The sequence below is a fragment of the Melanaphis sacchari genome, unplaced genomic scaffold (assembly GCF_002803265.2).
Source record: "Melanaphis sacchari strain LSU unplaced genomic scaffold, SCAv2.0 Contig118_pilon_pilon, whole genome shotgun sequence".
Taxonomy (NCBI): Eukaryota; Metazoa; Arthropoda; class Insecta; order Hemiptera; family Aphididae; genus Melanaphis; species Melanaphis sacchari.
In genome coordinates this window covers 61,057-76,163 of record NW_020270462.1, presented here as the reverse complement: position 1 = coordinate 76,163, position 15,107 = coordinate 61,057, and the positions used below count along the sequence as shown (strand labels likewise).

The 15,107-nt window shown below is 31.0% G+C and overlaps 4 protein-coding genes across 4 annotated transcripts; 2 read left to right on the top strand and 2 right to left on the bottom strand.

Annotated features, from left to right (window-relative positions):
- Window positions 1–4,883: 4,883 nt before the first annotated feature.
- Window positions 4,884–8,147, bottom strand: LOC112604037 (zinc finger protein 830). The gene is made up of 5 exons (XM_025352895.1): window positions 7,800–8,147; window positions 6,578–6,798; window positions 6,294–6,499; window positions 6,061–6,230; window positions 4,884–5,091 (listed from the first exon to the last, which is right to left on the bottom strand). Exons 1-5 carry the CDS (start codon window positions 7,919–7,921, stop codon window positions 4,944–4,946), a joined length of 867 nt encoding a protein of 288 aa, XP_025208680.1. The 5' UTR covers window positions 7,922–8,147; the 3' UTR covers window positions 4,884–4,943.
- Window positions 8,148–9,595: 1,448 nt separating this feature from the next.
- Window positions 9,596–11,405, top strand: LOC112604033 (signal recognition particle 19 kDa protein). Its single transcript, XM_025352892.1, has 3 exons — window positions 9,596–9,780; window positions 9,871–10,127; window positions 11,155–11,405. The coding sequence occupies exons 1-3, from the start codon at window positions 9,737–9,739 to the stop codon at window positions 11,286–11,288; spliced, it is 435 nt and encodes a 144-aa protein (XP_025208677.1). The 5' UTR covers window positions 9,596–9,736; the 3' UTR covers window positions 11,289–11,405.
- An 88-nt stretch (window positions 11,406–11,493) lies between these two features.
- On the bottom strand, window positions 11,494–13,022 carry LOC112604031 (cytochrome b-c1 complex subunit 2, mitochondrial). The gene has a single exon (XM_025352890.1). The coding sequence runs from the start codon at window positions 12,897–12,899 to the stop codon at window positions 11,565–11,567; it is 1,335 nt and encodes a 444-aa protein (XP_025208675.1). The 5' UTR covers window positions 12,900–13,022; the 3' UTR covers window positions 11,494–11,564.
- A 284-nt stretch (window positions 13,023–13,306) lies between these two features.
- LOC112604032 (proteasome subunit alpha type-5) lies at window positions 13,307–14,749 on the top strand. Its single transcript, XM_025352891.1, has 6 exons — window positions 13,307–13,544; window positions 13,658–13,811; window positions 13,883–14,061; window positions 14,141–14,302; window positions 14,374–14,520; window positions 14,574–14,749. Exons 1-6 carry the CDS (start codon window positions 13,476–13,478, stop codon window positions 14,649–14,651), a joined length of 789 nt encoding a protein of 262 aa, XP_025208676.1. The 5' UTR covers window positions 13,307–13,475; the 3' UTR covers window positions 14,652–14,749.
- The last annotated feature ends 358 nt before the right edge of the window (window positions 14,750–15,107 follow it).

The following is a 15,107-nucleotide window of genomic DNA, read 5'->3' as shown; positions in this document are numbered from 1 at the left end:
CGTCACAGATGAATCGTGTCAAACGGATGTGAATCCCAGCGACGGCGTTTACGTCACAGATGAATCGTGTCAAACGGATGTGAAATCCCAGCGACGGCGTTTACGTCACAGATCAATCGTGTCAAACGGAAGAGGTGGACGGCAGCGGCAACAGTGGCGAGTTGTATACGGCGACGACCACGACGAGATCCGCGTCGGCCGCGAAGTGGTCGGACGCTATTATACAACACTCTACAACAATCCGGAAGACGTTTGGCGGTTATACGCAGTGGACGCTCAATACTCGCATGTGGACGGGGACGGGTGGCGAACCGTGGTCGCGAGCCGGCCACAGTTTCGCGAGCTTTTCAAAGCTGTGGGCGCGTGTGGCGACGTCGGTGACGGCCAAGCCGTGGTCGTCCGGTAAATGTACACCGTTCGGTGTGCGGCCGGCCAGTTTTTGGTGACGGCGACCACCGAACGGCACGTCCAGTCGTTCGGTGGTCGGTTTAGATGCGCGCGGGGCGTTCACGGTGGCCGCGTCCACCGCGCAGCACGCGTGTGTCGCGCGACGGCCGCCGCCCGCGGACTGAGCTTCCGCGGCCATCCCGTCCACTGAAGCCGTTCAGCGGCCACCAGCTTTTCGTCGGGCGCATATTGCCGTCCACAACGTCTGAGCACTTGTCCCCAAGCCCGGATTAAGAGGGGGGAGGGCCAAGAAGAGCCAAGTCCCCGGGCCCACGTGTGTAAAGGGCCCATAGTCTTCTCGGCTTAAAATTACATTAAGTGATAATTTGTACTTTTTATAGTACCTACAAAAATATTTTTATTTTTTTCTTGTTTGAGCTAACAGTCGATGGGGCCCGTCGACCGTGTTTACCACCAATGGTATGGTAAGTGGGGACACATAGCGTCATAGCCAGGTTTGTGTTTGTTGGGAATAGGCATATATTTTGATATCACCGTATTTAAAAATAGAATTGGGAAAATTTATTTATGTGACTGTCTCGGTCATGGACACTCATAATTCAGATACCTACCGACTCGACTGTCTAATATCTTCTTAGTTCATTGTATTAAATTATTATTTTTTTTTTGTATGTTATGACGTTATTGTTTATGTAGTCATAAAGACGAACAATTTTAAAGAATTGTTTTTATTGACGGAGGCCCACAACTATGTATTGGCCCTTGAGCCCCTGAAGCTCTTGATCCGGGCTTGCTTGTCCCGGACGTTTGCTCAATTTGGGACGGTGCTGAATGTCCGCGTCAAAACCGGCGTTGACCGGACCGGCAAACGGGCCGAAGTGAACTATGGTTTCATCGCGTTCAGCGGGCCCGAGAGCGGCGTTGATGCCGCCACTTGCCGGAACACCGATCGCGCTGATCAACGGCAATCGGGCCAACGTTACCAGGCCCAAACGCCGGTGACGCCTATGCGTTCCGATGCTTCGTCTTCGTACCTCATCCCTCATCCTTCGTCCTTCAGCCGCCGCCGTAGGGTACGGGTGATTTGTGTACATGACTTGTATGTTGAAACGATTAAGGTATTATAACGACTATAATTTTATAGGTAGCCGACGATGAAAAATCGGTACACATTTTTATCCGTTATAATGGCCGACAGTGTGCTCTCAATAATAAATTATGATCACTCGGAGATATCGTATTTGTGTTCGTTCGACACGCAATAATATTTTGAAAAATATACGAAATTATTTCAGTAAGTGGAATTGTGCACCCCGCAGATCTTCGAGAAGTGGCTCGTAAAATTTCACTCCAAAGCCCCCAAATTTTTAAGTTACGCCTCCGAAATTCGTTGTATTGCGATATCGCAGAAAATATTATGTTGTTATTATTTATACGTATTATATTATTTCATTGCACTAAATATCGGAACCAGATTCTCGACGACATAGGTGTAGCTGAATAGCCTATTCTTAACGCCGTCTGATGTAAGAAATAACACATAATATAATATTAAGCCGGTTAGAACTGTTAAAAGTAACGTATTTATTTCATGATTTAGATCTAACAACCTTACAAAATTATCCACTCGTTACATATTTCGTAGATCGCTTACGAAATTTATACATTTCTGACATCAGCCAAATGCCAATAGGTCACAGCAGTTCATTGATCACATAAAAATAATAACAATGACCAATACCTTTACTTAACTTTAATAAGGCTTCAGAAGCAAAAAACTATCATCTGTTGATTGTCTAACTAGCACTCTCTCATAAAATTTGCTAAAATAAAAAATAAAAAGGTGACGCTAAAATATTGCAAATTAACGGAAAAGTGTTTCGACATATACAATCGACAAAAAAAAAAAAACTTACTTTATTGTATATATAACAGGTATAGGTATACAGTATAAGTTTGTTAACACTTTATTAATTAATACTAATTATAAGACTAATAAATCAACTTTATCGAAAATAGTTTGTAATCTTTGAATTACAAAGAGAATAATTATCCTTATTAAAATTTGAAAGAATTTAATAAGAAAAACAAACTAGATTTATTTTACATAAAAAAAAGACTAGCCATTATAATATTATACTAAAATATTATGAGAAAATTATTATATTATCTAAATTAATAATATTAATAGAATTAATTCCAAAATACAATGGAAACTACTACGCAACTATTTGAAAACTAATAAAAATAAAGTTGTTCTCGAAATTGATTATAACCATTCAATTATCATTAGACATGTAAATTTAAATCATAATGTTGCTACAAAAATACCTCATACAGAAACCAAAACTAAAAGTAATAAAATTACTTTATTAACTTATTTATTTCCTTAAATCCAATTACATCCGATAAAATAATATTTAAAATAAATTCTCTTTAAAATTTTATTACTCTAGGTTCTAATAAAATAAGTGTAAGATTATTAAAATCCAAACAAAAATCAATCTTTGTTCCCTTATTGTATATTTTTAATTTATTTATAGAAAAAAATTATATTCCAAATAAATAAACACACTGATATTGTCTCCGTGTAATAAAATATTAGAGATGAATCAGGTCCTAATAACTATCGTCCAATTTTCTTAATAATATGTAATATTGTTAACATCTTTAAAAAGTGAATTTATACAAAAGTAATTAATATTTTTTTTAATTAAAAAGGGGTGAGCCAGAAGTGGTAGGTATACTTATACTACATACCTATATATATATACGTGTGTATTTTTAATGCTATTTCACAAATTATAGAAAACATAAAATATAGGTAATTGAAGAATTTAAGTTGGGAGTTTGAAGCTGTTGAAATGAATATGGAATTAAATGATATGTCTTTAATAAGTTTCAAAATAAAAAAAAATATTTTGGTAAGAATTAATGATACCTAGCTGATGAAGAGAGGGCAGCGATTGAACGAAGTATAATAATTAAATAATGATAGTATAATGATAGTATAGAAAATCACGATTCGCTGTGTTCAATTTTGGAAGAATTTGCAAACTTCGATTCATGACTTCCGTTCGAAGTCAATAAGAAAATCTTGTGTATACATTTCAAGCATGTTCAACTACGAGGCAAGTAGTATAAATGCCGTAATGTATAATAAGCGTTCTATACAGTATAATATATTAATTATAACTTAACCGTAATAACTTGTAATAATATAAAAAACACATCATTTAATCTAATAAACCATTTTAATAAAGAATAAATCAAATTATACTAATGACAGTATTACACGCGAGAAAAAAACAATGTTTACAGTCTTAAAAACAAAATATGAAGTATGAACTTAACTAAAAATTCTATAATTTTTTTTGTTCTTTTTCGAGTTCTCGAAGAAGCCAAAAAATGCCAACATGTAAAGCACCAACAAGAAATTTCTAATGTTGTCATATTTGGCATATTAAATGTCAAATTTAATTATTTTTTCTTCTTTTTATGTATACGAGATAAGTACTAGTAAAAGTATTCTGATCATTACACATTTGCTGCATAATTCTGGAAGACAATGTTATTCTTCGGCTACTTTATTTAAACTTTGAAAAATTAAAAAGTTTGCTTATTGATTTTATTAATATTTATTGTATATAAAGTAAAAGTAGAATACTTACACTTACTTTTAAAATCGTTAGTTAATTCCAAGTTTGAACACATGATTTACTGAATACTGTGGTATACTTTCAGTTTCGAATGTTTTGTCTAGCTCTCAAATAAATAATAGAAAACTAAATTTTATCAATATGTGACGTCCAAATTTAATCTTAATCGTATATTGAGTCATATTAAATGAAATAACAATCTTGCTATGTTAATTTATATTATTAAAGTACTGTATTTAATACTTCAATTTTCAGCTGTCGATATTTTGTAATTTTTGATACTTTGACTCTCGACGATTCGTACCACATCCAAGGAATTTATGTAGTCTTTTAAAAGTTAAAATGATTTCAAATTTTTGCTGTCGTTACTCCTTTTTAAATCATTTGTTTTAAATGACTATGTTAATGGCAGGTTTTTTAATAGACAAAATACCTAGAGTTAAGTTATCTTAGAAAATGAAACTTGAACCTTTTGTCACTCAATTTTACATGGAATCATTATTCCCAAAAACGATTGATTCAAGATTCAATCGACAATTACCAATAAGGACAGACATTTCAAATGAAGTAGTTTAATACAATATTATTATTACTATTCATGATAAATTAAAAAGTTTTTTTATGCTCTTAAGTTTTTATTTGATGTTTTTAACTTTTAAGCTGATAGGTAAATAAATACATTAAACATAAGTATCATTAAATATAGCACTGTATCCTCTCAAATTAAATTTTTTCCAACTTGCATATAGTAATGAAAAATAACAATCATTTATGTTTTTAAATAATTGTACAAGACATTTTTATTATATGTGTATATACATAAAAAAATATAATATATTTAACATTATCTAAACCATAATATCATATTTAATACAATCACTTTTTTGACCGCCAATCAATAAACTCGTCCATGTCTGAATCATCAGATTCTTCGGCTTCACTTGGTTCATTTTTAATTTCCATGTTATTCATATTTTCTGTAGCTAAAGCAATTTTTTCTCTCTTTTTTTCTAGTTCGATAACTCTGTAACATAAACAACATAACTTAATTAAATTAAATTAAAATACAAATAACTACTATATAGTAAATAAAAATACTGAACACAAATAATGATGTAAAAATGCGAAAGAAAAACACTTTTTATGATAGTAATAAAGGATAACAGTTATAGTTGTAACCACAAAATTATTAGCTTTGATCACTGCTCTGTTCAAAAAATGCATATTAACAACAAAGTCATGTCATGTATGATCATCTAGTCTGTATATATATTTAACTGTAAGCTATAGTTTTCAATAATCAAATTTATTTTTTAGAATATTATTGATAGAAAATAGAAAAATTTCAAAAATGATTCAAAGCACAATTCGCCAAAAAATGATTAACTGTTAAGAGCTTATTTTTTTGGTTACAACAATATACGGTTATAAAATAACTACAATAAATTACTAAATTAAATGCATTACATTTGTATCATTTAAAATTATCATACTAATCACTAATACAACACAAAACAAAATTTAATAATTGTTGAATCAGATTTTGATAAGAAAAAAAAGTAATAACATTGGCGCATAATATATTCACAAGTTCAAGTAAAATATAAATTTTAAGAAGTATCAAATAATTTATTTTAAGTAAATAACTGTTAAAAATTATAATGTTTTAAATAGTAAATAAAACATGAATATATATCATAAAAATAATAATAATTAAATTAAATCTTTTACTAAAAATGTCAATGATCTTTTTATAAATTTAAATGTAGTGTATACTTATGAAAATATTAATTGTAATTTAAGCAACCATATTTTAGAAATTTATGTGACACAAAACTATATAACTTATTGACCATATTTTTAACTTTAACCAATATATTTTTAGAATATTTAATGACCTAAAATATTATCACATTTATCAGTATTATAGTTTATAGCTCATAAAATGTATTTTCAATATTAACTATTGTATTATTATTAAAATTAAACACACTTTGTCCAATGTTTGATTTGTTCGTCAATTTCTTCTACTTGTCGCCCATAAGTAGTTTCATCTTCATTATCTGCCATTATTTGTTCAGATAACATGTTCTCTTCTTTTATTTCTTTTTGAAATTTTATAAATTCTTCATCTATTGAGCTGACATATTCTTCATTTCGAATCTAATAAAACACACATTTACCAATAACATAATAAAATTATTAATCGTCTAATGCAGAACCCACCTTAGCATCTAACATTGGATCATCAAAAAATCCTTTTGGAAGTTCACCTTTATCGAGATTTATATCATCAATATTATCTGTTTCTTCATCCATTTTTTCGTCAGTTTTTTGATTAACATTTGTATTTTCTGATGAGGTTGGTGTTGGGCTTTGAAAGAAATCATTAGGAACTTTTTCTGGTGGAGCTTTATAATTTTTTAAAATACCTAAGTAAATGAATTAAAAAAAACTGTTTATTTCAAATTAAATTATTATTAATACATATATAAAGAAGTTTAATTTACCTTTTAATTTTTTTGGTGGAACAAGACTCTCTTGTTTAGGCAGAGTACGTTTTAAGGTTTCTGTAGTCACTGCTAACCTTTCAGTCATTTTAGACGATTCTGGTTTACGTTTTGAAATGTTTTCCTTGTGAACCTTAGAAGAGATATGAGCACTCCACAAAGAATCATCTTTTATGTTCAATTTGCACACAATACAAGACAATTGACCGCTTATGCTATATGTTTATGCTAATAATTAAGGATTTTAATTCAACTTCATCATAAAATCTTACATTGTAAATTATAACATTAATTTGATAATACTTGTATTCATATTTTATTATCAATAGTTATAATAAAATATATTGAAAAATTAAATTAATATTGATTAATCATTATAATTATAACCAATTTTTTTACTTTTAAATAATATATTATATATTAGTTATTTGAATCATTGTATAAAAAAAAAAAATCGTAATTTAATATTATAACTTATATCTCGAGAAACAACAAATTTAAAGTGATTACGCAAAGTACTTGCCATAATAAGAAATAAAATATAATAAATAATCAAATTTTAACTATTATTATTTGATTTTAATATTTAGAAAAATTAAAATTAAACATAATTCATATCATTTAAATTAATTCGTTAACTTCCTGATAAACAGTTCAATATTACCCATTTCTTTTTGATAGCAGGAAAAAACAATTTCAAAATTTAGTAAAATAACGAAATAGAATAAAATCAATAAATATCAATAATATTATTTTACATTAAACCTAGATCAGCGATGGATAGGAAAAATATTGTTCTACCGAATTTTATAATTTTCAATGTTTGATTACAGCTATAACTACTGTGCGTTTTAATGATTTGATTCAATTATATTTTCTATTAATGTTTGTGTTAATTTATCATTATAAACAGTCATAACCGGACAACTAGCCTACCGAGATTTTCTCAGTAGCTCGTTAGCCCAATGCGGACCAGACCTTGATTTGTAAAATGCAATATACTGCCAACACTATTTTACACATCTAACTAAAGAATAGACACAGGATAATATCTCTAACAGACTAACAGACTATATGGACATCTAAAAAATTGAACACTAGTCACTACGAAATGCACTGAATGTAAACATTACATTTTAATATCTCTGTACAATAAGTAATATGGCTGTTAGCATAAAAGACAATCAAATGACAACATTTGATTACACAATAAAAAGGATATTTTGCCAATGGTGACTCTATTTTCTTTTTCACCCTCTGAGTCTGTAGTTTTTGCTTGAGCATTAATAAACGCAGTTCGTTCTGAGACACTTGTTTCTTCTTCGCTGCACTCATCGATGCCATATTTTGAACAATTTATGAAAAACTCGCGAATAAATTAACAACAACAACACAACGAAACTATCGTTGTTTAAAATCTTTTATACGTAACGCGACTTATACACGACATACACGTAGCATACTTGTTTACGGACACTACATTAAAATTATTAACATAATATTTAAACAGTTAAAATTCAAGTTTTAACAACAGACATACAAAAACTAAACATTAAGTTTTTTAATCAAAATGAAATGTGATAAGGAAATATACAGCCACGGCTGTAGATAGTACAGTCCACTCCGTGGTAATATTTTATCTGGTAATAATTTTCTTTTTGGCGGTATTTCAATATTAAAATATTTATAACACGATATCATCACAGAATATAAGCATTTAAAGCTGTTAGATATTTAAGGTTTAAAAATTGTATACACGATATTTGTAATTTGTACAACAGTTACAGTTTACAAGCAAACCGTCTATTGCGCCTATAAATTTCAAATTTAAAAAAATCTATGAACGAATAAGTTTATAATCGTCACAGTATACTGCTTTGGTGAGGCAAAGAAAATCTATTTTTTTTAAATACATTCCTTCTACTTTAAGCAAGACATATAAATTCCAAAAAATCAGGATGAAAATAATTCATTATTAAAAAAAAAAAAAAAAAAATGGAAGTGAGCAATTTTAATGATTAGAGAATCGCTTGCTTAATACAAGTATCAAATTTTATAGTAAAACGTGTTGATACAGTTGTGATAATATTTTATGTACCTACCTAACATTAAAAAACTCATATCGATCATTCGATATTATTTGTGTAAATATTATATTGTATTATAATTTCTATACGATGACAGTTACTTAAGATGTATCTAAATTGATCTTGTATTATTTTATCGTGAGACAAAATATATTTGAACAGATTTTTCATTCGACAAAATATTTTAAGCAAACCATTTGTACAACAAGTCATTAGATATTGGAATCGTTGAAATAAAAAAATGATTAAAATGGTCTGCACTGAATTGTCATTAATACAATAACACTTATTAAGAGGCAGTCACATTCGCACGTGTATTTCTCCGTCTTACACGCGTCACGTGTACGACATGGTAAATTTTCGTTCACTAGTCTCAATAGTGTGTTTTTAGTTTTAACGTTAAGATTGAATCGACCTATTGTCTATTATCAAACTTTTAGGTAAGAACGTTAGCTGTGGTTCTCTCGGTGGTTTTTACGATATTTTAAGTTTTAAGTGAGTTATAATTATGAATAATATAAATATTTGAAAATGCTCATAGTTCATTTAAAAATTAAGATATCGTAAAAAATCAACGAGAAAACACAGATAATATTCTTGCCTGGACATTTTAACACTGTTAACTGTAGACCGTAATAAAATCCACGGTAAACGAAAAATGAATTAAATAATAAATTTACCGATATTTGGTAGCGCTCGTGCGCAGTTTAAGATTTTAAAAATTACTTTTCATTTGTTTATTTACACACGTTTTCTATTTTAAACTTTGCGCCAGTGGCAGACTCGGATTATTCACCTCATCACCCGCCGCTCCACCGGTTCGTTACCACTTTACCAGTCCTTTCGAACCGCGTCCGTGTCTGTGTCGTGTCACTAGTTCGGTGATAATAATATTTTAGTCTTGTGATAATATCCATGTCAATCACAATAATATGATATGATATAACATAATATTAATATTAAATTATCAATTAATAATTATTATAAATACCAAATAGCAATAGAAGAGTACCTGTGATCATAAACTAGTGAATTTTGTCTTATAATTTTAATGTTTGTGAGCTAAAAAAAAATGTCGAGCATTTACGCTGAGAAGAAACCAAGTGATCGGTCCAGGTAAGTTGGTCTATCGACTCGACCTGTGCTTCGTTTCCTATAAGTATCCATGTTAAAATACTAACCTACGCTGTCTCCATAATGGTGCAGGTGGATATGCATTTATCCAGCATATTTGAATAATAAAAAAACATTGGCCGAGGGACGTATCGTACCGAAAAAATTTGCGGTGGAAAATCCTACTTACCAAGAGATCCTTGAAGTGGTCAAGGCATCCGGTTTCAATGCCGAAGTTGAAAACAAGATGTATTCCCGTGAATGTAGCAAGGAATGGCACTTTCGTGGTCGGATACGGGTACAACTTAAGAATGATGACGGAACACCTTTCAACCAATCGTTTCCTACAAGTGAGTTTGAAATTTTTTTTTAAAATATAAAATACAGTTAATACCAACTTTAAAAAAGAATTCCGAAATCTCAACTACGAAAAATCATAACCATAGTGCAATTTTAGTTAAGACCAGTTTAACATAATAAACTTTTTTTCCCCATGTTAACTGGTCATTGTTTTAACTTGGTTGCACTTTACTCACAATATTGATATTTTAAAAATTTTAAATCATTTTTATAATATTATTCTATTTTTGTCTGTTAACACATTCAATGATTTCATTGTTGTCCATAGTTTTTGTTAATTAGCCCTCCGTACTAAATATGTAATGTATTCAAACTTTGAAGTATTGAAGTTCTCAGCCAGTTACTATACGCCTTAAAACAGAAAATCTCCATTCACACGTGGCAGAGATTAAAGGAAGAATTAAGTTTCTTCCTTTAATAAGTTACTTGTATTTATTCGTATAAATTAGAATAGATGGTTTTTGAATTGTGAAATTTAAAGTCTTATTGTGAAATTTCAGTTTTGCTATTAATGCCTACTTGTTTACCTACAGTTCTTTGCAATAGTCATTCCTGATATCAACAATTAAGTAATAACAAATCCAAAATAACTTTTAATAGAAATAGAAAACATTGATAATATAATATATTAAGTATTTTGGAGCTAAGCTCCCTCAATCACTTATCCACTAATTTCTAATTATGCATGTTTATCTTTATTTAAAAAATTAAAATATGCTATAGGGTATATGAATTATGAAGAAATATTTAAATATATTTCTTATTTTTATTATAAATTACTTATTAAGTAGTAGAGACCTTTTTCATATAAATTTTAGAGATTCGATTTCAATATATATTTTTACGATAACTTTTTACTGAAATCAAAGCAATGATAATTATAATATTTTATAAATCTCCTTAAAGTTTAGAAATATTTTCATTATTATCACATATTTTGTTAGTTAATGTAGATACAACACTATACAATTGATAAATTAATAACTTACCATTAGACAATTTATTTATGTGTTTTAGGAGAAAGTTTGATGAAACATTGTGGTGTACAAATTCCAAAACTAAAAAGTCGTGTGATGAAAGTAGCTGGCCCTGAACAACATCAAAACAAAAATGAACCAAGTGGAAGCAAAAAGAAAAAAGGCCGTAAATAAAATATTATTGAAGAAATGATTTTATTTAAGGTTCTTTTGTATTATTTTATTTTGTCTTGTTTTTGTGATGAATTAAGTTGTGGAAATTGATTATAATAAATACAATGTTAATTTCAATGTTTTATTTATTTTTTTTTTATAATCTATAAATGTATTTAATTATAACATAGACATTTAGGTAAATGTAAAAAAAAAAAATTTCATTTAAACAATAAAAGTGTTTTTTAGAGTTTAATATTTTACTAACAAAGGTTTACGTTAAAATTAAACACTTATTTACAGATTATCCAAATAAGGTGTTGTTGCTACATTACCATAACCAGCCAATGATAACTTGCTACCGGCTACTTTGCCGGCTGCTTTCTTCACATCCTCAACAGTAACTGCCTCAACAGCAGCAATTAACTTCTCAAATGGTATTACTTGTCCAGTGGTAACAGCTTGTTGTGTAATATTTTCTAAGACTCCGGTACTAGATTCTGATGCTGATACAAGAGAGAAAATCAATTGTTTCTTGGCTCTGTTTACTTCGGTTTCAGTGACTGTAGGACTCCTTAAACTCTGTACCGCAGTCTTTAACACATTACCGATATCTTTACCGTTGTATGCTAACAGGAAACCAAAGAGTCCAGAATCTGAATAGTTATAGTTTACAGCAGATACGGCAAAATTATCTGAACTGTTTGCTTTTAGGATACTTTGTTCCAAGACTCCTTGTCCGACTCCCCATTTCACCGATGATCCTTTGCCGAGTAAATACTGAAGTACAGCATATGAAGCACTCTGAGAATCCTTGTAGCTTACTCCTTCACCGACAACGGCCAAGTATGTAGCGTCCAATGCCTTGGACTTTCTCACGTCGCCACCGTAATATTTAGTTTTTGGTGTTTGGTTTGCATTTCCGGTGGGTAAATTCAAATCTTCTGAAATGTGTACCAATGTGTCTACATCGACGCCAACACTCGATATGATAGTATTTTGGGCGTTGAAGTTTTTCTTGACGTAATATAAGAGATGTTCCGTTCCCAATTTTTTGGCATTGTATTTGGGCAAAAACACTGTGTTGCCGAGGGCGTTCCTGTACGCAGCCTTGTGAGCCAAATCCAAAACTCTGAGTTCAGGCGGAATGGTCAGTAGTTCGTATTGTACGCGTTTCATGTTGTCGGAGAGTTCCCATGGCTTGAACGACTGATTCGAAATGGAATCAATGAAATACTTCAAGCTGCTGACGAGATTGTCCTTGTGCGCTTCGATGGTGTACGTGATCGTCTCGCGGTCGGAAGTCACGTAGTAGTTGGTGCCCAAGTGGCCCAGGTTTCGTACGATCGAAAATGTGGACGACAATTCGGTGCTGAGTCCGGCAGAGCTGCGGACGAGATGAGAGATACCTGCGTTCTCTGGGTCTTCGTACCGCGATCCGGCCAAGAAAGTCACCGACACCCGTCCGATGTTGGTCGGGTAATCGGGAACGGCTACGACCAGAGAGTTGTTGGGCAATTTTTTCGTCTGCACCTGTGGGCCTTTGATGGACAACGCCGCCGCCGACTTGCTGGCGTAGCAGCGTTTGGCGATGTTGTTCATCACGGGAGTCTTCAACGTTGACATCGACATTTTATGCGAATTCGTCGGAGAAACGTTTAAATTGTGAACTTGACCGCAAATGCGCGTTTCACACTTAATAGTTAATAGAAAAAATAATCGCGTTAGGACAAACGGGTAGAGAACGAAAACCTATGATTGAAAAACAGCTGGGCTGATAACAGATCGCCCCGTTTGTCTATGCTCTTTGGGACATTTTTATGAAAATTCGTAATAATATGAAAGAACGATAATCGAAGAAAATTTATCATTATTCTCGATTATCGTAGGAAAAATCAGAGTAGGGTGCGTTTCTCGGATAGAACATTCAACGATTTCTCCGCGCCCGACCGCGGTATGATAACAACCGCACTATCTGCATTGTCTTTGGTATTTAAGGTTAGGTTATCATCACAAACAATGAAATTACAACAGTGATAGTGAAGTTAAACCTAAAGCCGCTTTTGCAAGTCATACGGTTGAGTTTTTCGTTACAATATACGATTTGTGGTGTAATAATATACAAATATTTTTCAAAGTTTATAATTATCACCCCGTAAAGAAAATTTTGTTTATTGAAATTCCAGAAATTTTCTCAAACTTATAATCATGTTCTTAACACGTTCAGAATATGACAGAGGAGTAAACACATTCTCTCCCGAAGGCAGACTGTTTCAGGTATGAATACAGTCATTTTTTATTTTTTATTATTATTTTTAAGTCAAATAATGTTGAATATTATTTAATCTTATTTGTGTACATTATCGTTCGTTATTGTTTCAATTCATCAGGTGGAATATGCAATTGAAGCAATTAAATTGGGTTCTACGGCTATCGGCATTTGTACACCTGAAGGTGTAGTGTTAGGTGTAGAGAAACGAATCACTTCACCGCTAATGATCACTAGCAAGATAGAAAAAATCTTTGAAGTTGATAAGCACATTGGTATGTAGAAAACTGTAAATTAATGACTTATAGATTCTTTTACTACAATACAAGTACTGAATAACTTTCAGGTTGCGCAGTTAGTGGACTGATTGCAGACTCTCGTACAATGGTCGAAAGGGCCAGAGCTGAATCACAAAACCATTGGTTTACATACAACGAACAGATGAGTGTTGAATCTGTAGCACAAGCTGTATCAAATCTAGCCATACAATTCAGTGGAGATTATGATAGCAAAGAACCTGCAATGGTAAAATATCATTTATCGTCAGCACTATTTAAATAAATATTTGTTAGCTATATTATAAATTACTCCGTTTTATTTTCAGAGTCGTCCATTTGGTGTTGCAATAATGTTTGCAGGTATTGACAATAATGGTCCTCAACTATTTCATTTGGATCCATCAGGCACGTATGTCCAGTATAACGCTAAAGCTATTGGATCGGGTAGTGAAGGTGCTCAACAGACATTGCAAGATAAATATCATAAAGTACATAATATTATCATGGATTTTATTAGGAAAGTAAATTATTGTTATCATTTATCATTTCTATTCCTTAGTCAATGGGCTTAAATGAAGCTATTAATTTGATTCTGAACATACTGAAACAAGTTATGGAGGATAAACTCAGTCCTACTAATATCGAAATTGTTACTGTGACACCTGATAAAATGTACCACATGTTGGATAAAGAAGAACTTCAAGAGGTTAGTAAAAATAATACACATTTTAAAATATATTAACTATTTTGATATTTCAGGTATTTGATAAGCTCGAACCTTTCCCTGAAGAAACTAAAGCTAGTACATCAACTGCTGTTCCGGGAACTGTTGCCTAAAATACATTTTGATTATAAGTCTTAAACTTAAGAAAATATTATCATATTTCATTGGTGTATGTCATTGGAGAAAAATTATACGTTTAATATTTTTCATATGATTTGTTTTAAAAATTCTTGATTTTCCTAAAAAGGTAACTGAATTATATTAAAATGTACATTTTTCTATATGATTATACTTAAAAAGTATTAGTTAAGGTTGGTATCAATTGAAATTAATTCAAAATACAAAAGTAATCTTGTTAATTAAGATAACTGTTTTTTAAAAATAAATTATTAAAATCAAACTGATCTAGATATCTTTTTATAAGATAAACCTTCTATTTTGGTTATGAAACATTGAAATAGAAAAAAAAATTATACTAGTTTTTATTGTACTTTATTCTCATTCACAGAAAAACTATTCCTTTATTATTTCTATGTCAATGTTTTATTTTTTTACCTTTACAAAATAGT

Bases quoted from the DNA above. Each gene is read 5' to 3' on its own strand.
- LOC112604033 (XM_025352892.1), top strand. From the start codon at position 9,737: ATGTCGAGCATTTACGCTGAGAAGAAACCAAGTGATCGGTCCAG. The intron at 9,781-9,870 runs GTAAGTTGGTCT...ATAATGGTGCAG, and splicing joins AAACCAAGTGATCGGTCCAG to GTGGATATGCATTTATCCAG. The intron at 10,128-11,154 runs GTGAGTTTGAAA...TATGTGTTTTAG, and splicing joins CAACCAATCGTTTCCTACAA to GAGAAAGTTTGATGAAACAT.
- LOC112604031 (XM_025352890.1), bottom strand. From the start codon at position 12,899: ATGTCGATGTCAACGTTGAAGACTCCCGTGATGAACAACATCGCCAAA.
- LOC112604032 (XM_025352891.1), top strand. From the start codon at position 13,476: ATGTTCTTAACACGTTCAGAATATGACAGAGGAGTAAACACATTCTCT. The intron at 13,545-13,657 runs GTATGAATACAG...TCAATTCATCAG, and splicing joins CCGAAGGCAGACTGTTTCAG to GTGGAATATGCAATTGAAGC. The intron at 14,303-14,373 runs GTACATAATATT...TCTATTCCTTAG, and splicing joins TGCAAGATAAATATCATAAA to TCAATGGGCTTAAATGAAGC.
- LOC112604037 (XM_025352895.1), bottom strand. From the start codon at position 7,921: ATGGCATCGATGAGTGCAGCGAAGAAGAAACAAGTGTCTCAGAACGAA. The intron at 6,231-6,293 runs GTGGGTTCTGCA...GTGTTTTATTAG, and splicing joins ATCCAATGTTAGATGCTAAG to ATTCGAAATGAAGAATATGT. The intron at 5,092-6,060 runs GTGTGTTTAATT...TTTATGTTACAG, and splicing joins CAAATCAAACATTGGACAAA to AGTTATCGAACTAGAAAAAA.